The sequence below is a fragment of the Lontra canadensis genome, unplaced genomic scaffold (genome assembly GCF_010015895.1).
Source record: "Lontra canadensis isolate GAN:19392208 unplaced genomic scaffold, GSC_riverotter_1.0 scaffold12, whole genome shotgun sequence".
NCBI classification, from domain to species: domain Eukaryota; kingdom Metazoa; phylum Chordata; class Mammalia; order Carnivora; family Mustelidae; genus Lontra; species Lontra canadensis.
In genome coordinates, this window is record NW_022631006.1 from 75,728 (window position 1) to 102,433 (window position 26,706).

Sequence of the window (26,706 nt, forward strand, 5' to 3'; positions counted from 1 at the left end):
TTACTACACTCTTTGTTTTCACATGGGCAGATTTTTAAATATGTTTATTTGTTAATTTAATGTTATTATCATGTTTCAACAATTACAAAAAGTGACATATTTATCTCAAGATTCTGTTCCATCTTTCTTAGCATGGGATCTTAAGCCTTGCTGCCAAAATCTCCAGAGACCCAGATCCACCCAAACTAGGGTTCTGATGCTGCCTTTCTTGACTCTAGACTCGTGATAACCACTTTCTAGTCGCCACAATAACAGGATGACCTGTTGTATGAAACGGACTGTGACGACCTTCACATTCCTTTCTTGAATTGTAAATGGATAGCTTGGAAAGCCAGTAAATGCTAACAATATTTACCCATTTCTCTATTCATCCAACAATTTCTCCCTCTCAATTTACTTTTCAGCCCAAGACTTCTGTGCCATCTGAACACATGCACTGTGTACCCCTCTCCTAATTTTCATAAAGTTAAATTGGTCTGGTATTCCTTGTACTACACCAGCTGATGCCCACTAGTTCTTTGTCATTTACAGAAGCTTGCTCCTTAGAATATGTTTTACTATATAGAGAATACAATCTGCAATTAATTTCAATGAGGGCTGGCCAGAACAGTCAGAGCAGCTGAGAAAACCAATTCTCATTATCTGTGATAATGGCTAACAAGGCTCTTTGAGAACATGGACTCTTTCCTTTATGTAGTGTGCTGTATGTAGCCGACAATGAACTCAGATTTTACTGCTTTACATGTACCGAGTTTGATATGTTCATGAACTTAGAAGTACACTGTTAGATGCTACTCACAGGATTTGACTTCATCTCCATGAGATTGTCTAAAATACGAGTAACAGGTAGATTCTGTGGAAGAGATAAGTATTTTGTTAAATATCAGAAGAAAAACCGAAGTTTTTCTCTATTAAAAAAACAGGTGAATCATTCCAGTTAAGTATGCTTACTTTTCCATTAAACACATTCTAAAATTAAGTGTTCTATGAATGGTGACGTAGATGTAAATACCCCTGGCGCTACTCAAGTTTCCAGAGAAAAAATACAATTCTAAATCAAAAGGTCCTTTTGATGTGAAAGTGTAACCAGGTTTTAATACAAATACATGTTTGGGATTTTTACATTGCTGGAATGTTTGCTTTTTAATATGACCAACTGCAAACTTTTGATCAAATAAGAATCCCATTTTTTCCCCTATTTCCTTTGTGCAGGTAGTAAGAGTTTCTTTAGAAACAGAGTAACTTAGAGTTTGAAAATGTATGAGATTAAAGAACCTCAAGAGTCTTTCATTTCTAATGTATATTCTTCTGAGCCAAAAGGATACTTGTGCTCTTTGAAAAATGGGGAAATGGATACATAAATTTTATTGACCATTTTTGTTTTGCCTGGGATAAATTCCAAATTTCCAATGATATACTGCACTGTCTTCTTACAGAAGAAATTCCACTCTGAACATGAAATGTGTAACACTGGTGTTGGCAGAAAACTGCCTCTTGACATGCTTATATGCCTTGGGATAAGAAACAGTATTGTGACATTTCAATCTACTTTTGCTGTTATTTTGAACAGAAGACATGAAGTACAGAAACTTTACTATTAGGCTTATTCAAAAGGCATTCCTACTGGGATGGTATTCTGCCTACTATGAACTGATATTTCCTTTGCAAACTGTGGAGGATGTTCTATAAAGAATATTTTGTATCTTAGAGACTTCCTACAACAAAGGCGACATTAAATCTGATTATTTAAATAAATGTAGATAAAACATTACTATTTTAACAAGAGTTTTGCTTTCTTTAGGTTATAAAACATTTTATTGTTACTAAAATGGACTACCACTAGAGAAAACGCTGCTTTGGCCAGACAGAAAATATGATTTTTTTTTCTTTCTCTAAATTAGCAAATAAAGCCTTTTAATATAATCTTAGCCAAGTAAAATTAAAGCTATTTGATTATTCCCTGATATCTGTGTTGGCCAGAAACTTTTTAATATAAACAAAAGCACCCAAGGTTCAATCTAACTGAATGTACTTCCTGAAGTCTATTATCTGGAATTGAACAAAATAGCGTAGCTCAAAATTTTACCCTGTAAGTTTGGTTTCGAATAAAATTGAGTTTGTACATGTAGGAATAAGTCTAAACCATGACTTTCTCTGAAGAATGACAGGTGGCAGATTTACATCTATAAAAATGTTTTATCCCAAAGAAATAACTACAGTTATATATTTGTTCCAAGTAACATTAACAAACGATGAAGTACTTTGCAAAATAAAAGGAGGGAATAATTTTTAAAGACATCTGGAGAAAGAACACATTAAAATTGTAAGATTTTACTAAAATCAATTTTATTCCAATTTCTCTATTTACTACAGCTCTCCACTGAGCTCCCTGAATTGCACTACTAGATCCGTGCCATGGAGAAAAATTCAGAAAAGATGTTATACAATGATAAAGCTGTAAGAGTCATATTATTTTTATATTTGTGACAATAATTGGAAATTTGAATATATCAACGTGTTACAATAAATCCTCATGGAGTATAAAAAAGAGATTTTTCTAAAAGGTAAAATTAAATTTTGCTTTGTATTTTATAGCAATACAAAATAGGTATCTGCAATACCTAAAGACAAGCCTGCTAGTGAACAGGTCATTAAATAATGCAAGAAAAACTTCTTTCTAGCAGAATAATCCCAAACTTCATGAGCCCAGGGACAGTTCTTCATGTTTTTGTCTGGTCTTTACAACCATATAACACCCAAAGAATCATCTACCACTGCCGCACCATAGGATATTCGCATACTACCAGAGATTTAAGGAAAACTTCAAGTGTAGAGAATGATAAAGGTCCATAATGTTGTTAAAGGCATAAGAGTACTTCAGAAAACAACTTCTGAGATCCTTGTCACCAACTAATGCTCTACCTAGCTTTTGTTCTTTACTTAAATGAAGACTTGAACTGAGTTAATCATTAAATTAATATTTTTGAGAGAGAGTTAGCAAGAATGGGGGTGGGGGGTGGGCAGGGAGTGGCAGAGGGAGAGGGAAAGAGAAGAGAGAATCCTAAGCAGGCTCCACGCCCAGCATGGAGCCTGAGCCTGACGTGGCACTCGACTTCACAACCCTGAGATCATGACCTAAGCCAAATCAAGAGTCAGACACTTAACCCACTAAGCCACCCAGTTAATCATTTAAAAGTTTTTTTTGTTTTTATTTTTTCTTGAGAGAGATGGGGATGGGGCAGGGAAGGGCAGAGGAAGGAGAAAGAATCTTAAGAAGGCTCCACGCCCAACCTGATGCAGGACTCAATTCCACAATCCTGAGATCATAACCTGAGCTAAAATTAAGGGTTGGACACAACTGACTGAGCCATCCAGGTGCCCGCAAAATCAATTTTATATTAGTAACTTACATACAAGACTAATCAACTTTTGAAAAAAACTAAACTGTGGCAGCTAAACACTAACAAAGAGAAAACAACAGAACAAAACTATAAAATTTTCTTTGTTCAACAAATGTTACCTTACTCATCCTTGGAAACAAAAAATTTCTGTAGCTCAATAAATGAGGTATAAATGAAATTTATTCAAATAAAAACCACTCCATTAACTGTTTAAAAAAAATTCCCAAGCATAGTTTTCAATGTTTTTGGAAACGGTTTTAGAAAAGAATATAAAATATTATCATATAGGTCAGCAAATAAATCTTCAGTAGTCAAAAGCCTTATTACAGGGGCGCCTGGGTGGCTCAGTGGGTTAAAGCCTCTGCCTTCAGCTCAGGTCATGATCTCAGGGTCCTGGGATTGAGCCCCGTATCGGGCTCTCTGCTCAGTGGGGAGCCTGCTTCACCCCCCTCTGTGCCTTCCTCTCTGCCTACTTGAGATCTCTGTCAAATGGAAAAAAAAAAAAAAAAGCCTTATTATAGACACAGATTTGAAAGACAAGTCTCATACACATGAATAACCTAAATTAAAGATCAGTATTTATAAAATCTTCAAATTTCAGATACAAGAACTGGAACTTTTACTTGGAGAAAAAAAATCTATTTCTAAAAAACCCTTACAAGTTTTATGACCATAGTCATGTTGTATGATTTTAGTCACTGGAGAAATTAAAACAAAAACAATGTTAGCTTTATCTTTGACAGTGTCATTGCTTAAAAGCAAAACTGAAATAAAATATGCAGAGAAATGAAAGAACAATCTAAGAAAAGCAATACAGCTTTATACCCAAAACAGTTAACAAATTTTTTCCCCTTTAGTTCTCCTAGAATTAGCTACTTGTTGCCCTATATTGCCATCTGGTCTATGGTGACTATTTCTAACTCTCCCCTTGCAGCCCTGGCCATGGGATGATATTCTGATGCTGAAGTCAGCATTGAGGCTGGGACAACAGTTGCTGCTTCTGATTATCAAAGCCCTAGACAACGAATACTAGTAATGTGGACTTCCTTGAAGAAAATGCTTACCTTGAAGACCGTATTAGCTAAGTAAAGAATAAGATGAAATGTGTGGACACCAGAAAAACAATGGGAATGAGCAATTATCAATGATGTAAGGGACAGAAAGCTGTCAGTGAAGTAAGGACAGGAAAAGGGAGGGGGAATAAGATAGATCATCTATTTCCAAAATTTTGAAATTATAAATCAGGGATCTATGAGTGAATCCAATATCCACATCAGTATCTTACAAATGAGGAAATGATAAAATATATATAGTGTGTGTGTGTATATATATATATAAAATGATATAGTATATATATTACATATACAAATGATAAAATATATAGTCCTTTCATTTTGCATTTTTTATGAATAAATAATTTTTATATGAATAAAAGCTATAAATGAAATAAAAAGAATATTGTCTAGTTTTCTATGATGCTTGTAAGAGCTTTATATACTTTGTTTATTGGGCAAGGTAAGTTTTATGCATCACAAGTATCAGTTACCACATAAAACCACCTGAATGATACTCACAGATTTGGAATTTATTTGTGTAATCGTACAAGAATGTGATGAATAATATAGCACGAAGTTGCATAATTTAGAAGTCTTATTTAATTTTTGCTTATTTGTTAAAATAATCCCTTTTAAAAATGAATAAATTGCAAGCACTGGCAATCAGTAGGTTAAAAAAGAGTTAAAAGAGTATTACTTGGGGCACCTGGGGGCTCAGTAGGTTAAGCATCTGCTTTCCACTCAGGTTGTAACGCCAGGGGTTCTGGGATCGAGTCCTGTATTGGGCTCCCCGCTCCTTGCTTCTCCCTCTGCCCTTCCCCCAACTCATGCTCTCTCTATTTCTCTCTCAAATAAATAAAATCTTTAAAAAAATATTAAAATGACAAAGCCTACACACATACACACACACATATGCACACACAAAGGTTGGGAAGGATGTAGAGAAACCAGAGCTACAAGTCACTGCCAGTCAGTAAGTATATCCTTTCTGGAGGGCAATTTGGTAATATTTATTAAGAACAATGAGAAATGCTCACCCCTTTGATTCCATAATTCAGCTAGAGGAATTTATCACATGGAAGTAATCAGAGATGAATACTCACCCAGAAAAAAACTAACATTTTAAAATTAGGCATATAATCTTCAGTATACTTATTTTTTTCTTTTTTGAAACAAAAGATCATATTAAAATTTATGTTTTTTTAATATGGCATTTCTTTTTACTTCATAGTATAAAATGAACTACCCTCTGACCCCCCCCAAAATCAATAAATATTTCTCTAATTTGAGTCTGAGGTGTATGTCTTATTAACACACACTTAAAAAAAAGCAACATGGCTCTTCTAGCTGAGGCAGCAGAATATCCTACAGATGGTGATAACTACCAATCATGCCAAATTTTACTATGTCAAAGTAGTTTGTTATTTGCAATGTTAAGAAAAGCAAAGGAATTTGAAGGTACAGATGCCAGTTTGTTTTTATACTAAATGAACTTTAAACAAAACACTTCTGTGTTAACACAATAAAATACTTAAGCTGATCAGTTCAGACACTTCTTACAAACATTAGTGGATATGCAACATGTGACTCATATGGTAATAAGTTAAAAAATTGATCATTTCAAAGGTTAAGTTTGTAATTTCCATGCTACTTCTATACTACTGTGATTTCCTTGTAAGAGTGGCCCGTTAAGAAAAATATGTAAATCTCCTTACACATCAATTTAACTGCATGTGGTTATACAACACCCACTCTGTCGAGGGAAAGGCTGACAGTGTCTTAGGGGTTGGTGGTTCCCCTTCTGTATCACATAACAAAATCATCTTGTCCATAGTTAATGATAAATTAAGTGGTGTGACAGAGATTATCTCCTTGACAAAACTCTACTCAGGGTCCCCTGAGCTCTCTTTCAATGGGGCCGTGATTTCTGAACCGTGTCCATCTTTGCATAGTCCAATTTAAAAAGAATTCTGTTAAGTTGGTTTAGTGAGAATCTCTCATCTTCAATACCTGATCACCCTAATATCTGATCAGGTTCCTCATCCTCTACCATCTCCCAGGTGATGTCTGATCATTTGGCTTGCCTTTAGCAAAAATCCTGTTGGGTTGGTTTAGCCAGAATCCTCTTTCATCCCTGATGTTTCCTTGTAATTTTATATTCACTGATCCCTAAACTTCCTTGGCTATTAATTCCCACTTTTCCTTGATGGATTTGGAATTGAACCCAATCTTCCTCCCGAGCTGCAAAACCCTATGGAGATGGTCCCAATACCTTTTGCAGATATTACAATGTCTCGAATGTCTTACTGTTCTTTAACAAGAGTCATGAGTAATCTTCTCTTTAAAGGTGCTAGGTTAAACTTTAAAATACAATACGTTGGTCTTTAATGTGCCCAACTTCCTATTTTGTGCTTTTTGACCTTCTACAAAGAGAGTGAAGAACCTGATTCAGGGAAGTACAATAAACCAGCAAAAGAGTGGAGTAAGTACTTACTAGTAACTCCTTACCCAGAGAGAGCTAGACTGGGAGGGAATGACCTGAATTCCTAAGAGGGATAGCAAAGTTCAAAAATATTCCCAAGTAATTATGAAATAATGTAAACTATCTGGAATGTATCCTAAGTAAAGTTTGGAAAGTCATCAGCCTTTTAATTAAATAAAACAAATTAGATTGTTTTCACTGTTCTTCACTAATACTACATGGCTTTTATAATAAAATGTTGCCGAAATAAAAAACTGAATACCTACTGTATGCAAAGTGCTATTGAAAATTCAAAGATGGGGAAAGAACTGCTTTCCTTCAAGGATCAAGAAGTAGTAAAACACATATCAATTTTATCTCAATAAAGCTATGGGGGGGGGGAGTAAAAATAATGTCAATACAAAATACTACATGTAAATATTGTAATAAAGGTAAAAAGTATGGAGGAACTTCAGAGAAAGAAAAGATCTATTTTTTTCTGAAAACAAGTCAATACTTAATATTCACATCTGAATAACTGCTAGTTAACTCTTTTTAAAATCTGTCTTTAAAATCCTTCTCATTATAAATTGAAATATTTACATGTACAATATTATGTCTCAGATTTTCCTTAAACTATCTCAGTAAAAATAAATAAAAATATATATATTAGGGAATACAAAACAAGAATGACAGGATGTTGAATACTGAAGCCTGGTGAAGGGTTCAGGAAAGATTGCTATACAATGCCTATTTGAAAATTTCCATAACAAAAAGTAAAAAACAAATCCTGTTTGAAAAGAAAGCAAATTAATGGTGACTCTGAAGCAGAATATCTATATACTGGAATAAGAAAAATCAAAAGATCATTAAAAAGTGTCTTCTGTATAAAACTAAAACTATTATTACAAAATGAAGTGTAAAATCAAGCTACAGTTTCATTACGCCCAAACATAAATTCTACTTAAAATATTTTATTCTAATTTACACACTTTTAGACTACTAATTCATTCCCTTATTCTCTTAATATATAATAAACCCTAAATCATAAGCATTAGATAGCAGTTCATTATTCCAAATAGGATATGTTCATTTCTCAGTTAATGTACTTTCACAAACCTGACGGCAGTTAAAGGAAAATCAAAGTGTCAATAAAGTCCAAATGAACAAATTAAAAAAAAACCTCTAACCTATATATGTAAAAAGACTGTCATATTCTTAACTATGCCAGAACCAAAGACCTTTTGATTTTACTTTATTCCAAATATTTATAACTTGAATATGTCTAGAAAGTTGTTCTAGCTGAACAATCAACCTGTCAACATCTATGTTACCAGAATGGGGGGCACCTGGGTGGCTCAGTCAGTTATACATCAGCTTTTGGCACAGGTCCTGATCTCCAGGTCCTGGGAAAGAGGCCGTATCGGGTTTCCTGCTGAGCAGGGAGTTTGCTTCTCCCTCTCTCTCTCCCCTTTCCCATTGCTCGTTCTCTCCCTCTCAAATAAATAATAAAATCTTTAAAAATAAAGTTACCAGAATGTTTTCTAGTAAGTGTACTCACTTGCTGTTTCAATACCAGGTTCTTCACTCCTTCCATAACAAACTGTGATCCTGTATTCATGACTCGTGATAAGAGACTAGGGGCAAAAGAAGAAGATCACACTAAGTATAAATTATCTTTCTAATTTGTTACAGATAAAGTATTTGCCTGATTATACACGACCTGCTGATGCTCACTTACCTACCACTTTTATTCTCAGTAAACAGAAGTGACCTTAACATTTTTGCTTCTATAGGTATCACTGCTGTAATTTTATCTAACAATAAAAGTGATAAAATACTCTGATAAAATACTCTAACTAGGGCTCCTGCGTGGCTCAGTCATTCAGTGTCTGCCTTCAGCTCAGGTCAGGATCCCAGGGTCCTGGGATCAAGCCCTGCATTGGGCTCCCTGCTTAGCGGGAAGCCTGCTTCTTTCTCTCCCATTCCCCTTGCTTGTATTCCTTCTCTGTCAAATAAATAAATAAAATCTTAAAAAAAAAAAAATACTCTGACTAGTCAGTAATGATTCATAAAATCTAAAAAGCTGTCTTCAAATTAAACATTTTAATTGCTTAGTCTTAGCTGTTCAGGCATACCTTGTTTTATCACGCTTCAGTATAATGCACTTTGCAGATAATGCCTTTTTCAAACAAATTGAAGATTTGTGGAAACCTTGCATGAAACAAGTCTATTGGCACCATTTTTCCATCAGCAGTTGCTCACTTCATGGCCCTGTGTCACATTTTGGTTACTCTCACGATATGTCAAACTTTTTCATTATTACTATATTGGCTATGGTGATCTGTGATCAGTGGTCTTTGATGTTACTACTCAAATTGATTAGGGGTACCACAATCCTCACCCACGTAAGAAAGCAAACTTAACTGACAAATGCAGGGTATGTTCTGAATGTTCTATCAACTGTCTATTCCCTTATCTCTCTTCGTCTCCTTGGGCCTTCCTGATCCCTGACACACAATATTAAAATTAGGTCAATTAATAGCCCTATAATGGCCTCTAAGTGTTCAGGTGAAAGGAAGAATCACATGTCTTTCACTTTAATTTTTGATGTCTGATCTTATTTGTTACTCTCAGACAATCTCTTTTCACTGGACTCAGAGGTAGAAGCTCTTAGAGAGGACAGCCTCTACCTCTTGGCAATCTGGTCCTGGTGTTTTCCTTGGCCTCTTCCATTCTCTTGGCAAAAACTTTACCATATTCTGCAGCTTATTCCTTACTTTTCTTAGTATGCTGTCTCTGCAGAGCAATATGCTGACGTTTGTGTTGGAGGACACGCGGAGAAACAAGATGTTGAATCTTGGATGCTTTGGTTTCTGGTTTCTTACCTTCTTTGTTTAGGGCATTTCTTACAACACAGGTGGACACCACCTTTACAGAGACTAAAAAGTGTGCAGGTTCTGCTAGCTCATTTGGGCCCCAAGCAATGAGTACCAGTAGTATCAGTGAGTCCAGGTACAACCCTAGGAACATCCCTTCCCCGCTCTTTTCTCAAAATGACCAAGTTGAGAACACTGAGATTGGCATCCACAAAGCAACCTCAGGCAGATTTGTGCTTTCTTTCTTCAGTCCTCCTTGGTCTTTCTCCAGTCTTCAGGAATGCTCCTTATTCAGCAGGAGGCAGACATGGCCGTAAGTCATGGCCCTTTACTGGGAAGCCTTGTGCGTCCTGCCACAACTGATGCAGACCACATAATCCTCCTTCACTCAGAGCACTGTGGCCATACAATACTTATAAAAGAGGTGAAGTTTGTGTTTATCACTCACTTCAGTGAATTTCTGGCAGCCAGGAGCTGGGAAAGAGATGTTCAGCTTCATCCTAAAGGAGCCTACCACCTCTGGGCACCACAAAAAAGAGCACGTCTCTTACTTTTAATCAAAAGACAGAAATAATTTAGTGAGGAAGAAGGCATCCTGGAAGCTGAGACAGGCTGAAAGTTATGCCTCTTATGCCAGTTAGCAAAATTGTGAATGCAAAGGAAAAGTTCTTAAAGGAAATTAAAAATGCTATTCCAGTGAACACACAATAAGAAATCAAAACAGACTTATTACTGATATGGAAAATGTTGTGTAGTCTGGATAGAAGATCAAACCAGCCATAAAATTCCCTTCAGCCAAAGTCTAATCCATAGCAAGGCCTTAATTCCCTTCAATTCTATGAAGGCTGAGAGAGGTAAGGAAGCTGCAGAAGAAAAAGATGAAGCTAGCAGAGGTTGGTTCTTAAGGTTCAAGGAAGGAAGTCATCTCTATAAGGTTAAGCAGCAAGTGTTGAAGCTGAAACTGTAGCAAGTTATCCAGATTTAGCTAAGGTAATAAATGAAGGGGGTTACACTAAACAAGAGTTTTTCAATACAGACAAAATAGGACTTCTACTGGAAGAAGATGCCATCTAAGACTCTCATATCTAGCAGAATTCAAGGCTTGGCTTCAAAACTTCAAGGACAGTCTGACTCTCTTATTGAGGGCTAATGCGGCTTAAACCTACTCTGTGTTCTAGAAATGGAACAAAAACCTGGATGACAGCACATCTGTTTACATGATTTACTGAGTATTTAAGCCCACAGTTGAAACTCACTGCTCAGAAAAACAGAAAAAAAGATTCCTTCCCAAATAGTACTGCTCACTGACAATATACCTGGCCACCTAAGAAGTGTGATGGAGATGCATAGTGAGATTAATTTTTTTTTTCAAGCCTGCTAACGAACTACCCATTCTGTAGCCCATGGATCGAGGAGTGATTCTGACTTTCAAGTCTTCTTATTTAAGAAACATATTTTGGGGGCGCCTGGGTACTCAGTTGTTAAGCATCTCTTTTTGGCTCCAGTCATGATCCCAGGGTCCTGCAGTCAAGCCCCACATGAGGCTCCCTGCTCAGAAGGAAGCCTGCTTCTCCCTCTCCGGCTTCCCCTGCTTGTGTTCCCTCTCTCATTGTCTCTCTAATAAATAAAACCTTAAAAAATGAAAAAAAAAATTTATAATATAGCTGCCACATATAGTGATTCCTCTGATGGATATGAGCAAACTAAACTGAAACTGTTCAAGGGTTACCATTCTAGATGCCACTAAGAACATTTGTGATTCATGGGACGAGGTCAAAATATCAACATGAACAAAAGTATGGAATAAGGTGATTCCAACATGCCAGATGACTTAGAGGGATTCAGGACTTCAGTGGAGGACTGCAGATGTGGTAGAAATAGAGAAATAGAATTGGAAGTGAAGCCTCAAGATGTGACTGAGTTGCTGTCATCTCATGATACAACTTTAATGAGTAAGGAGTTGTTGTTGAGATGAGCAAAGAAAGTAGTTTCTTGAGACTGAATCTACTCCTGATGAAGATGCTGTGAAGACTGCTGAAATGACAACAAAGGAATCAGAATATTCCATAAATTCTGTTGATAAAGCAGTGGCTAGGGTTTGCAGGACTGACCCCAATTTTCTACTCCAGGTAAAACGCTATCAAGCCATTTGCACTGCTACAAAAAAACTGTGAAGGAAGAGTCCATCAACGCAACGAACCTTACTGTAATCTTACGGTAAGAAACTGCCACAGTCACCGCAACCTTCAGGAACCACCACCCTGATAAGTCAGCAATCGTCAACATCAAGGCAACTCTCCACCATCAAAAAGATTATGACTCAATGAAAACTCAGAGGATGGTTAACATATTTTAGCAATTAGTTGTTTTTAAATTAGGTATATACATTTTTTGACAATATGCTGCTACACCTTTAATTGACTATAGTATTGTGCAAACATAAATAACCTGCATGCATGGGAAACCAAAAAATTAATTTTGAGTTGCTTTACGGCGATATTCACTTTATTGCAGTGGTCTGGAACTTAACGCACAATATCTCTGAGGTATGCCTACAGTTTTTAGGCAAATTATAATTTGAAGAGAATTCCCTGCTTTCTTGATTGACTTAATACTAAAATAATAAAATTAAAGATAGTAAATAAGATAACTTGTTTTAGGAATTCAAAACACACTAACAAGTTGAAAATATATAGGAGTGTAAGTATTATATGAGTAGGTCAAAAGTTACTATTTTCTCTACATCACAGAAGCTAGACCAGTCCTGTTTATATGATCTCCCCACAATACATAACATCTATAATATAAAAATGTGAAGCACAACATAACTCAATTCTGAAGCAATGTTTATTGTCTGAATTTTTAACAACAAAAATAACACCAAAAAATGATGTGCCACATTGGGTTTACATTTGTGGCTTAACCTCTCAGTCTGAATCAAAGGATGCTTTGTGGGATGGAATGGTATTCCTGTATTATGATTATCAGAAGGCTAGGGATATCCTTCAAATCAAGATTTTCCTATAACACATTTTATTAAAATTCTCAAGTATGAAATCCATAAGAAACCTAATAGGCTTTTAATATTTAGTTAAAATTTTATGACATGAAACTAGAAAATCTATTAAAAAGATGAGAGTAATTTTCCAAATAAATTTCCTTTTCCTTTACTCCTCTCTGAAATGAAGACCTGGATAAGATGGAAAATCCTTCTTTAATAGAAACAAGAGAAAGTAATCTTTGTTTGAATAAGAGTTCAGAGACAGTTCCCTGGTACCAGGAAACTTGAGTGCTAACCTACACAGCACTGCACGAAGGTGAGACTAGCTGCATTAATTTTGTCAAAGCACTTACAAGGCCCTGCCTTAGGCTGAGGGTTTTTGCTTTTTGCAAATTGTTTCATTAAAACCTGAAGCTCAGGGTGGGGCTAGAATAAGACTTTTTCCCTGGGCTACACACTTCTAAATTCTAAAAATTAAGGAATTTGAAATAAGTACGGTATAAAAAAAAGAGTAGTGGGTATTACCTTGTTCAGCTACTTTGAAAATCATGCATACTATAGGATGTTCTGGAATCAGAAGTCAGACCCACCTCTGGGGACTTCCTCTTTTCATTTAACAGTATGCCCAGATCTATCCTGAAGCTAAGTCTAGAATGCCAAGCTCCAAATCTGTATTTACTTATCAACCCTGATGTAAGAATAGCTTAACCTTCATATAACTTCTGAAAATGGAAAATGTAAATTTTTTTAAAAAGATTTTATTTATTTATTTGACAGACAGAGATCACAAGTAGGCAGAGAGGCAGGCAGAGAGATAGGGGGAAGCAGGCTCTCTGCTCAGCAGGGAGCCTGATTTGGGGCTCGATCCCAGAACCCTGGGATCATGACCTGAGCTGAAGGCAGAGGCTTAACCCACTGAGCCACCCAGGCGCCCCTGAAAAATGTAATGTTTTAAGAAGGCAGCAGGAGAAGCCAGTATCTCATACCATGTGAAATATATTAACTTACATTTAAAAATGAGAATTTAAACTTAAGGAAGGCAAAAGCATGTTGACATTCATAGCACAGTGAAAACATTCTGAATTCGAAGTGTCAGTGTGTTTCTGGGTGCCTGGGTGGCTCAATTGGTTAAGTGTCTGACTCTTTGTTTCAGCTTAGGCTCCCTGCTCATCAGAGAGTCTGCTTGAAGATTCTCTCCCACTGCCCTTCCCCCATCTCTCACTCCCTCTTTCTCTCTGAAGTAAATAAATCATTAAAAAAAAAAAAAAGAAAATTAAAAAAAAAAAAAACCCAACCTCCCCCCAACCAAAAACAAAGTGTCAGTGTATTTTTAAGGCATGTGAGTCTAATTATGATCTGCAGTACCAGACTTATTCAATCAGAATTATTAAAAATACTTACCCCATTGGTTTCGTGGTAGTGTTACCATAGCTGGTAGGAGCTGAGGCCATCTTGGCAAAAGCCCTGTGAAATAAGAAAGTTATATTAAAAAGCTGATTATCAGAGCTAACTTTCAGCATCACAAAATTGAAAACTCTATTGGCTGTAACTTTTACTATGTAGACATTTTCTGAAAATAGCAATCATTTTTCAATACACTGTTTCAGTATAATTAGCACTGGAACAAGTACATAAATACCCTTTATATGATTTTTAATCACATAAAAGGATGCCCAAGTACAGTACAATTAGTGCTGAAACGCTGAGATCCTTAAAAAAAACAGAAATGCATTTATTTTCTAAACTTCAAGATTTTTTTCCTATTATTATAAACTTATCATTAACATGAAACAGACTTGCTGCCTTAAAAGAATAATCATGTACTGATTAAATCTCTTTATTGTTCCCCACATTCCATACTTCGTCATCCTCAGACATCTATTTTGCTCATGTTGTCCTCTGAGGGGAATAAACTGACTGCTTTCTTCTCCAACAGAAATTATGCATTTCCTTTTAATACTCAGCTCAAAACCACTTCCTTCATTAACACTATTCTAATTCTACTACCCGATGATTTTTCCTTTTAAGAGTTATATTCTACAACACACACTTTTATACTCAATTACATACAGTCATTTATTTTCAAATCTTTCTAAATGTCCAGAATCTATTTAACTAAACTACAGAACACTGAAGGCTGGGCAAAAAGATGGCACTTAGATGTGTTTTTAAAAATACTTCCCTTCTGAAAATATGTTTACTGTGGAGAATCCAGAAAACAGAATGGTCCCAAAAGAAGCCTACCACTTTGAGGATCACTATTAGGATTTTTGTGTATATTCTTCTAATCCTTGGATGTATGTATATTAACATATAGACTTTCAAAAATAAAATATTATAAATACTGTTCTATAACATTTTAACAGCATACCATAAATATTTTTTATGTGACTCAATATTCTCTTGTAATAATTCCTAATTATTTCAACTGTTTTTGTAAAAGAAGAAAAGTCTGTTTAAATATGAGAAAACTTCATGAGAGTAAAAAAGGAATGAGAATCACTATGATGTGATAGTTGAGATGCTAAAAATACTCTTTCAATCTGGACAAAATTTGCTGATAATACCATTAGAGAAATCCCAAACACAAAAATCATACTCTTGTTCAGAAAGGAGGATGTGAATCAAATGTTTTCAGAAGTAGATGAGAATTTCTGCCCTCACCCAATATTTATTTTTCACTAGAATTAACTGAATCCATACAATAAAGAAGGGTTAAATATATAATGGTACACTTTAGGGCTGAACATCATGCAAACACTAAACACCACCACTGCAGAAAATTTTAAAAAAACACTAGTTAAGAAAACAAATTGGTAAAATGAAAGTTAATGAAAAACTAGAATACAAAACTGTATCTATAATAATGATTTCCAAGTCTTAAAAAAACATGTAATTTGCATATAAAAAGATATACACTAATGTTTAGTTGTAGGCTCTAGATGATGAGATTACAGGTAAATTTTTACTTTATAGCTGAGTTTTCTAAAATTTTCTTTGAAGAAGTGGTATTACTCGTAATTAGAAAAAATAACCTGTTAGAAATTACATATTTTATAACTATATAAAATGATGCCCAAGGCTGGCTTTCCTCTTATTAACAACAAATGTTTGATTAAGGAGTTCCAGACAAATCATAATATAAAAACTCAGTTTACAGTTTGTCTTTTTAAAAAGACATTTGTTGTATGTTTTTCTTATTGCCAAGAACACAGTCAAATAAAAAGAAATTTGAAAAAGCAGGCGTGCCTGGCTGGCTTAGCCCAGTACAGCATGTGACTCTTGCTTGAGTTTGGAGTCATGAGTTTGAGCCCCACACTGGGGGCAGAGATTACTTAAAAAAAAAAAGGTGGGGGGAGTGCCTGGCTGACCCTCCAATCCTCCAGTCAGTGGACTGTGTGATTCTTGATCCCTGGGTTCTAAGTTTGAGTCCATGTTCGGTATAGAGATTACTTAAAAATAAAATCTGAAAAAAAAATCTGAAAAAGCAAACAAAAGTATAGATAATAAAAAGCACTCAAACTAAAAAACTCAGAGATAACCCCTGATAACAACTTGGCACATTTCTTAATACAGTTCAGCTTGGAAAGTATATTAAATCTTGTAGTTTTAATTATCTTAAGAAATATTGTGAGGTAAAGTTTGTTGTAGACAATTTGGAAAATAAAGATAAGCACACAAAAATTTAAAAATTCTACTACTTTGAATTACCCACTATTAACATTTTAATGTATGTCACTTCAGCTATGTAATGATATGTATATGTACATACATACATACAAACACAAAGATGAATGGATAGAGAGCATACTGTAAAAATTGTCATCTAAGTTTTAGCTCAAATACCACCTACTCAGAGACTTTCCTGATCTCCTCGACAAATATAACTCTCACCCCCAAGTTAAGATCTTGTCACTTGCAATCATATGTGGAATTTAAGAAACAAAACTGATGAACATAGGGGAAGGGAAGGAAAAATAGAATAAAAACAGAGAGGGTGGCAAACCATAAAAAGCTCTTAAGTACAGAGAAAAACTGAGGGTTGCTGGAGGGGAGGTAGGTAGGAGGATGGAATAATTAGGTGGTGGGCATTAAGGAAGGCACTTGATGTTATAAGCACTGGGTGTTAATGATGAATCACTAAATTCTACCCCAGAAACTTAATACACTAAAAGTTAACTAATTTGAATTTAAATAAAATCTAAAAAAAAAGAAAAATCTTATCACTTGCTGTTATTTTCTTTATATCACTTAGTATGGTTTAATATTATTCTGTTCATTTTTCACTTATTGGTTGATTTATTGTTCCCTCCATGTAAATTCAGTGAGCATAGGGGCTTTCCACATGTTCACAATTGTATTTCCAATGTCTAGAAGAATCCCTAGGCATCGAGAAGAGGAAATCAATGAACAGTGTTATAAACTTTTTTTTTTTACTTTGTCATATAACATACACATTTTCCAGTGTTATTAAATAAGTCTTCTACAAGATGATTTTTAATTTTCAATTGTATTCTATCTTTTGGAAATGCCTATTGTAGGACATTTAGGTTGGTTGCTTCTAAGATTTTACAACACCAATTACTTCCTTGGGATAAATCCTTAGGAGTAGAAGTGTGCTGTCAAAGATTTTTTTTAAAACAATTATTTTTAGAGGGCTAACAGGATGGCAGAGGAGTAACCTAGATTTCATCTGGTCCCAGCAACTCACCTAGTTATCAAACCATTCGAACACCTACGAATTCAACAGATCAAAGAAAAGAATAGCAGCAACACTATGAACAGAAAAGCAACCACTTTCTGGAAGGTAGGATATGAGAAGTGAATCCAAGGCGATATACTGGAATATAGACCATGGGGACTGGGGGGAGCTTTGTCAGCTGGCTCCCGGCAACTGATAGAGCAGCAGAACACAATGCACAAAACTGGAACTTTTAAAAGTCTGCTTCACTGAGGGAGTGTCACTCCAGTGGCTAACTGGGGGGTAAAGCCCTCACTGGCACACTGTGGTCTCAGGACCCTCAGGGTCACAGAAAGACTGAGGGTGCCTGAGTGTGGCAGAGCTCCCAGGTATCAGAGCGGGGAAGCCGGCTGCGAAAACAGAGCCAAGGAGTGGGCTCTTGGTTTGGGGTTGCCATAAACCAGATCCGCAGCACAGGTGGGCCACTGCTCTTTAAACAGGGACCCAACAAGCAGCAAATCCAGGGAGACTCCCCAACGTCCCCCTGGGAGGAGTGGCATGGGAGCACACTACAGGAATCTGCTGGGTTTGGAGATTCCAAATGGGGCCCTGTGCTAAAGATGGAAATGTTCAGTCACAGGCCAGGTGAGCAAGGAGTGTGGCCTGAGACCAGGGAGACAGGAGGGACAGACTGCTTTTCTCTGAGGGTGCACTGAGGAGTGGGGCCCTGAGCTCTCAGCTCCTCCAGGGCCAGAGATTGGGAGGCTGCCATTTTCATTCTCTCCTCCAAAGCTGTACAGAAAGTTTTCAGGGAACAAAAGCTACCAAGAGCAAACCCGAGCATATTAGTTAGCCTGACCCCTGGCAAGTGCAGTGCAATTCTGCTTGGGGCAAAGACACTTGAGAATCACTGCAACAGACCCCTCCCCAGAAGATCAGCAAGAACATCCAGCCAAGACCAAGTTCACCAATCAATGAGAACTGCAAAACTCCAGTGCTGGGGGAATATAGCACATGGAATTCATGGCTTTTTTTCCCCATGATTCCTTAGTCTTTCAAAGTTAACTTCTAAAATTTTCTTTTTTTCTTTTTCTATTTTTTTTTTTGAATTTTTCTTTTCCTTTAAATATTTTATTTATTTGCCAGACAGAGAGAGAGAGAGAGAGAGACAGAGTGAGCGCACAAGTAGGCAGAGCAGCAGGCAGAGGAAGAGGGAGAAGCAAGCTCTCCGCTGAGCAGGGAGCCTGACACGGGGCTTGATCCCAGGACCCTAGGATCACAATGCCAGCCGAAGGCAGACACTTAACCAACTGAGCCATTCAGGCACCCCTCTTCTTTCCTTTTTCAACCAACTTATTATCTTAACAATTCCTTTTTTAAAATTTAATTTTCACTTTTACAGTCATATTTTATTCCTTCATTGTAGTTAACCTTATTTTTTGTATATATGTAAGTTTTTCTTTCTTTAAAATTTTGGCAGGCAGTCCTTCTAAAAAGCCAAAATACACCTCAAAATCTAGTGGGTGCCTCTGTTTTATTCCCCAGCCTGATTTTACTCTTCTTTTTTTTTTCCCCCTTATCCTTTCGGTTTTGGGTCTCTTCTGATTTGTGTAGTGCATATTTTTCTGGGGTCATTGTTACCTTTTAGCATCTTTTCTCTCATCTATCTATTCTTTTCTGGACAAAATAAAAAAAAAAAACAGAAAAATTCACCTCAAAAAAAAAAAAAAACAACAAGAATAAGAGGCAGTATCAACTGACAGGGACCTAATTAACATGGACATTAGTAAGACGTTGGAACTACAGGTCAGAATGATGATTATAAAGATAATAGCTGGGCTTGAACAAAGCATAGAGGATCCTAGAGAATCCCTTTTGGAGAAGTAAAGTCCAACCAAGTCGAAATCAAAAAGGCTATTAATGAGTTGCAAAAAAAAAATGGAGGCTCTAACTCCTGGGATAAATGAGGCAGAAGACAGAATTAGTGATATAGAAGACCAAATGATGGAGAATAAAGAAGCTGAGAAAAAGAAAGATAAACAATTACTGGATCACAAGGGGAGAATCTGAGAGATAAGTGATATCATAAAACAAAACAATATAATAATATTAGGGTCCGAGAAGAAGAAGAGAAGGGCAGACCGTATACTGGACCACAGTATAGTGGAGAACTTCCCTAATTTGGGGAAGGAAACAGGCATCAAAGTCCAGAAGGCACAGAGAGCCCTCGTCAAAAATCAATAAAAAATAGGTCAACACCCGATCATCTAATAGTAAAACTTACAAATCTCAAAGACAAAGAGAAAATCCTGAAAGCAGCTTGGGACAAGAGGTTTATAACCTACAATGGTAGAAACAATAGATTGGCAGCAGACCTATGCAGTGACCCGGCAGGCCAGAAAGGACTGATATGATATATTCAGAGCACTAAATGAGAAAAATATGCAGCCAAGAATAGGAAAGTTAAAAAGCTTCCAGGACAAACAAAAACTAAAAGAATTTGTAAACACCAAACCAGCCCTACAGGAAATACTGAAAGAGGTCCTCTAAGCAAAGATAGAGCCTTAAAGTAACATAGACCAGAAAGGAACAGAGACAATATACAGTAACAATCACCTTACAAGCAATACAATGGCACTAAATTCATACCTTTCAATAGTTACTCTGAATGTAAATGGGCTAAATGCCCCAATCAAACTGTTCAAAATCCTTGGGATTCAGCAAAGGCGGTACTAACAGGAAAGTATACAGCAATACAAGCCTTTTTTAAGAAACAAGAAAGGTCTCAAATATACAATCTAACCCTACACCTAAAGGAGCTGGAAAAAGAACAGCAAAAAAAATAGCAGAAGAAGAGAAATAATAAAGATCGGAGCAGAAATCAATGAAATAGAAATGAAAAGAACAGCAGAACAGATCAATGAAACTAGGAGTTGGTTCTTTGAAAGAGTAAGATTGATAAACCCCTGGCCAGACTTATCAAACAGAAAAGCTAAAGGACCCAAATAAATAAAATCATAAACGAAAGAGGAGAGATCACAACCAACACCGAAGAAATACAAACAATTATAAGAGGATATTATGAGCAACTATAAGCCAACAAATCAGACAATCTGGAAGAAATGGATGTATTCCTAGAGATGTATAAACTACCAAAACTGAACCAGGAAGAAAGAGAAAGCCTGAACAGACCCATAACCAGCAAGGAAATTGAAGCAGTCATAAAAAGAACAAAAGCCTAGGGCCAGATGGCTTCCCAGGGAAAATCTACCAAACATTTAAAGAAGAATTAATACCTATTCTTCCAAAACTGTTTCAAAAAACAGAAATGGAAGGAAAACTTCCAAACTCATTTTGAGGCCAGCATTACCTTGATCCCAAAGCCAAACAAAGACCCCATCAAAAAGGAGAATTATAGACCAATATCCCTGATGAACATGGATGCAAAAATTTTCACCAAAACACTAGCCAACAGAATTCAGGAGTACATTAAAAAGATTATTCACCACAACCAAGTGGGATTTATTCCTGGACTGCAAGGTTGGTTCAACATCCATGAATCAATCAATGTGATATACTACATTAATAAAAGAACAAGAACCATATGATACTCTCAATAGATGCAGAAAAAGCATCTGACACAATAAAGCATCCCTTCTTGATTAAAAGTCTTCACAGTATAGGAACAGAGGGAACATAACTCAGTTTCATAAAAGCCATTTATGGAAAGCTCATAGCAAATATCACTCTCAATGGAAAAAACTGAGAGCTTTTCCCCTAAGGTCAGGAACATGGCAGGGCTGTCCATGATCACCATTGCTATTCAACATAGTACTAGAAGTCCTAACCTCAGCAATCAGACAACAAAAAGAAATAAAAGGCATCCAAATTGGCAAAGAAGTCAAATTCTCACTCTTTGCAGACGTTATGATACTGTATGTGGAAAACCCAACAGACTCCACTCCAAAACTGCTAGAACTTGTACAGGAATTCAGTAAAGTGTCAGGATATAAAATCAATGCACAGAAATCAGTTGCATTTCTTTACACCAACAACAAGACAGAAGAAAGAGAAATTAAGGAGTCAATCCCATTTACAATTGCACCCAAAACCGTAAGATACCTAGGAATAAACCTAACCAAAGAGGCAAAGAATCTATACTCAGAAAACTATAAAGTACTCATGAAAGAAATTGAGGAAGACACAAAAGAAATGGAAAAATGTTCCACGCTCATGGATTAGAAGAACAAATATTGTGAAAATGACTATGCTACCTAAAGCAACCTACACATTCAATGCAATCCCTATCAAAATACCATCAACTTTTTTCACAGAAATGGAACAAATAATCCTAAAATTTATATGGAACCAGAAAAGACCCTGAATAGCCAGAGGAATATTGAAAAGGAAAGCAAAGCTGGTGGCATCACAATTCCAGAATTCAAGCTCTATTACAAAGCTGTAATCATTAAGACAGCATGGTACTGGCACAAAAACAGACACACAGATCAATGGAACAGAACAGAGAGCCCAGAAATAAACCCTCAACTCTATGGTCAACTAATCTTCAACAAAGCAGGAAAGACTGTCCAATGGAAAAAAGATGGGTCTCTTCAATAAATGGTGCTAGGAAAACTGGACAACCACAGGCAGAAGAATGAAACTGAACCACTTCTTTACACCACACTCAAAAATAGACTCAAAATGGATGAAAGACCTCAATGTGAGACAGGAATCCATCAAAATCCTTGAGGAGAACACAGGCAGCAACCTCTTCAACCACAGCCACAGCAACCTCTTCCTAGAAACATCGCCACAGGCAAGGGAAGCAAGGGCAAAATGCACTATTCAAGGGACTTCATCAAGATGAAGAGCTTTTGCACAGCAAAGGAAACAGTCAACAAAACCAAAAGACAACTGACAGAATGGGAGAAGATATTTGTGAATGACATATCAGATATAGAGCTAGTGTCCAAAATCTGCAAGGAACTAATTAAAGTCAACACCCAAAGAACAAATAATCCAATCAAGAAATGGGCAGAAGACATGAATAGACACTTTTCCAAAGAACATATCCAAATAGCCAAGAGACACATGAAAAGTGCTCAACATCACTTGGCATCAGGGAAAAATATATCAAAACCACAATGAGATAACCACCTCACAGAAGCCAGAAGGGCTAAATTAACAAGTCAGGAAATGACAGATGTTGGTGAGGATGCAGAGAAAGGGGAACCCCCCTACACTGCTTGTGGGACCTGCAAGCTGGTGCAGCCACTCTGGAAAACAGTATGGAGGTTCCCCAAAAAGTTGAAAATAGAGCTACCCTACAACTCAGCAATTGCACTATTGCATATTTACCCCAAAGATACAAATGTAGTGATCCGAAGGGGGGCATGTGCAACCCCAGTGTTTATAGCAGTAATATCCACAATAGCCAAACCATGGAAAGAGCCTAGATGTCTACTGATAGATGAACAGATAAAGAAGATGTGGTACACACACACACACACACACACACACACACACATATATGTATGATGGAATATTATGTAGCCATCAAAAACGAAATCTTACCATTTGCAATGACATGGATGGAACTAGAGGGTATTATGCTAAGTGAAATAAGTGAATCAGAGAAAGACAATTATCATATGATCTCACTGATATGTGGAATTTGAGAAAAAAGGCAGGGGATAATAGGGGGAGAGAGAAAAAAATGAAACAAGACAAAACCAGAGAGGGAGACAAACCATAAGAGACTCTTAATCTCAGGAAACAAACTGAGGGTTGCTGGAGTGGAGGGGGTGGGAAGGATGGGGTGGCTGGGTGATGGGCATGGGGAGGGTATGTGATATGATGAGTGCTATGAATGGTGTAAGACTGACAAATCACAGACCTTTACCAAGTAATAATGTATTCTTATGCATTATATGAAATAATGCATTATATATTAATAAAAATTAATCAATTAATAAATTACCACCTGAAAAAAAAAATTCTAGTTCTCTAAAAATATTATTTTTATACCATCTAGCAAAAATTGTGACAATTTGTGTTTTGTTTTTTTTTTTAAAGATTTTGTTTATTTATTTGACAGACAGAGATCACAAGTAGGCAGAGAGGCAGACAGAGAGGAGGAAGCAGGTTCCCTGCTGAGCAGAGAGCCGGATGCGGGGCTTGATCCCAGGACCCTGAGACCACGACCTGAGCCGAAGGCAGAGGCCCAGCCCACTGAGCCACCCAGGCGCCCCGACAATTTGTGTTTTTAATAGCAGAATTTAATGCACCAATTAACCTGCCTATATCCTTGGCACAGCATTTTGCTAAATCTTTGCCCTATGTTAATCTGCATTTCTCTACAAGTGAAATTAAAATCTTCTTTTAATGTTTTTGAGACATGTGACCCAAACATTTCAGTCTTTGATGTTCTTAATCTAATCAGTAAAGAAAATATAAACTTGTCTAGGAAAGAAAGTTACCAACATTTTATGTAATTTTAAATTGTGGACAGGGAGGGCCAGATAGGGAAATATTTATGCTACTGAATTTAAAAAAAAGAAGGAAAAAAGGTACTATTAAATTTTCTTATTAACATTCCCATTTTATTGGGAACTCTACTTCTATTGTACTCTCTTATATAAGAAGAAAATAAAACTTACTTCCACTGTTTGATATATTGTAAGGGATTAAGGTTGCATCCTGCATCAGTTAAAGCTTTTTTGTATTGCTCCAAATCAGCCTGAAATAAGCAAAAAATGGTATCATAAAAAATTTTACTTTTGTGAAAGAGAAGACCATTTTGTTTGTTATTATTTGATTAATCAAAAAGTTAGACCAAAGGCATGAGTTTAAATTCTAGGCACCCAAGTAGAGTGGAGTCCTATTTTAAGTGAGTATGTAAGTGAGCACCTGAGACAAAAATCATATCTAATGAAAATTACCTTTGTCAGGCTCCCAAATCACCTAGCCAGTATTCTGTCATCCCTCAGTGAGTCCAACAAAGCCAGTTTTTTCTCCATTTTTGAAACAGACTGCCTTTCCTTGGGATAAGCACTGAATGAATATCTGACTAGACAAAGAGTATTTTAAAACCAGAAACACAAGGGGACATTATGACATGACACTGACTGAAGGGAAATGTAGATTCAGGTTTTCCCCTCTCATATGCACTCTTATGGTCCAAATTCATTAACTGAGTATCAGGTGTCTTACACTTTTTAAACTATTGTTTTCTCTTTCTTGCTATTTTTGTTTCCTGATGAGTAAGTGTAGTTGAATTCCTGTACTTTATAAAAGCCTATCATCATAGTGACTCCACCATAAAAATTTTACAAGAGACATTTAAAGCTCAACAGAGATGTTTACTACTTTGCATTTTTGGGGCTATCAGGCTGTCATAATTTGCTTTAAGCCTCTTAGTGATCACTTAAACTTATGAAAAGACATGGTCCTTACCAAAAATAAATATGTGGTCAAAATAAGGGAACATGGAATTAAGTTTTAAAATAATAAATTCTTAAGAAAATACTATAAATAGGCTATAATCCTTTATATATATTTATATATATAAACCTATATATAAAGCCTGTAAAAATCCCCTAAGATACAGGTATGAGATACTCCTGAAAAGAAAACCACACTTTCTTACTGAATTAAAATAAAAGCTATATGCCCAAAATAAAGCAGAATTGGCCTAAAGGAAATACTGGGTTTAGTTTACTGTTTTAAACCAGAGATTTCTGACCAAAAGAAGTGTTATGATCAAACAGACTTTTAAGAATAAATGCTGCCAGAGAAGGAAAGAAGTTTACAATTATATCATTCTAGATGTCATCTCTAAAATTCTCATGCTTGTTGCTCATCCAGTAAAATTTCACTGAGTTAACAGTAGAGAGAGTTAGTGGGTCTCTAACCCGGCAACAACACGGACACCAAAATCACCATTTGCCTTCAAAATCAATTACCTATACATAAACATTTTTTTTCTTCAAAAGCAACTGATGGCCTACCACATAAAATGAAAAACAACAAAATTACCCACAAAATTACCCAATCTTCTAATGAGGGAAAAAAAAATCTTTCAGAAAGGAAAATGTATCATTTTCCAATCATTCTGAGAAATTTATGGATATAGAAGTTATTTGATTGCAATACAAAAAAGTCAACTTTATTTTTCTATGAATCATATGACAGATACAAATCTGAAGTTTAATCTCATTAAATTTAAAATTACAGTATTTACATAACTTTTTGTAACTCTGAGTATTCTCTCCTACAACTGACTCCTTATATTCTATAATGAACATTAGTTTTAATAACCTTAAAATACTACCAAATTTTTACCTTAGGTTATAGATAAATTCACTGGAAGACATTAGTGGCTATAGCTCAAAGAAAGAGCTTTTAAGATGATCACATAATAAGAAATAAGACCAATGTTTCAAAAAGCATAGCAAACTTGGCTAATTTAGTTTACAATAGCTATTTTCCAGAAATAAGAATCTTGGTCATTTGAATCCAATTTATATTCCAACAACTTAGAAGTGGTCAGACATTTCATGAGTAGATAGTTCTCTTTGTGACAACAAATATTGCTATAAAACTCAGCAATAAATAGAACTAGCCTTAACAAACTGTTTTTCTTTTAAAGAAAGGAATGAGGTAGTTATTTGGCCATAGTGATCTGGTCTTCTATTTTTGAAACAGACAAATATTTCCCCTTCTACCCAATAACTGAACAAGGAGGACATACCTCAGAGGGTGCTTGCTGTGCACTTATATAATAAATAAGAAACAGCCTCATTTTATCTTCTGGAGTTCCTGCTACATAGGGGAATATAAATAATAAACTTTCATAATTCTGGTTAAGTATTATAGTCAACACAAGTGTATAAAAATTTAAGGCACATAAATGTGAAAAGATAAAATATGGTTCTTGACTTAACTGACAAGATTACAGGCACTATAACTATAACCATGTACAATACAGATATGGAAAAAATATTAAATGCTATGGGATTAAAGGAATGGAATACAGAAGTATGTCCATTCTATCTTTCAAAATATCTATAAGAGATTTACATTTTATATGTGAACTAAGAAAGAAAGAAAGGCATAGGTAGGGTAATCACAGAGATGGAAAGGGGATGCCAGTAATAATTATGTAAGGACAACAGATATAAAAATGAGACTCTTCTGGGAAACTAGCTATATGGTCATTCTAGG

The 26,706-nt window shown here is 35.9% G+C and overlaps 1 protein-coding gene across 2 annotated transcripts in view; it reads right to left on the reverse strand.

Annotated features, from left to right (window-relative positions):
• Positions 1 to 26,706, reverse strand: part of SCFD1 (sec1 family domain containing 1) — a 106,941-nt gene that overhangs the window by 17,429 nt on the left and 62,806 nt on the right. For both annotated transcript variants that reach the window (XM_032856211.1, XM_032856210.1), the window contains exons 16-20: positions 26,234 to 26,304; positions 24,141 to 24,220; positions 14,199 to 14,261; positions 8,479 to 8,554; positions 800 to 853 (exon numbers count right to left, since the gene is read on the reverse strand). In XM_032856211.1, coding sequence (XP_032712102.1) covers positions 800 to 853; positions 8,479 to 8,554; positions 14,199 to 14,261; positions 24,141 to 24,220; positions 26,234 to 26,304 — 344 coding nt within the window. The remainder of the gene's footprint in view (positions 1 to 799; positions 854 to 8,478; positions 8,555 to 14,198; positions 14,262 to 24,140; positions 24,221 to 26,233; positions 26,305 to 26,706) is intronic.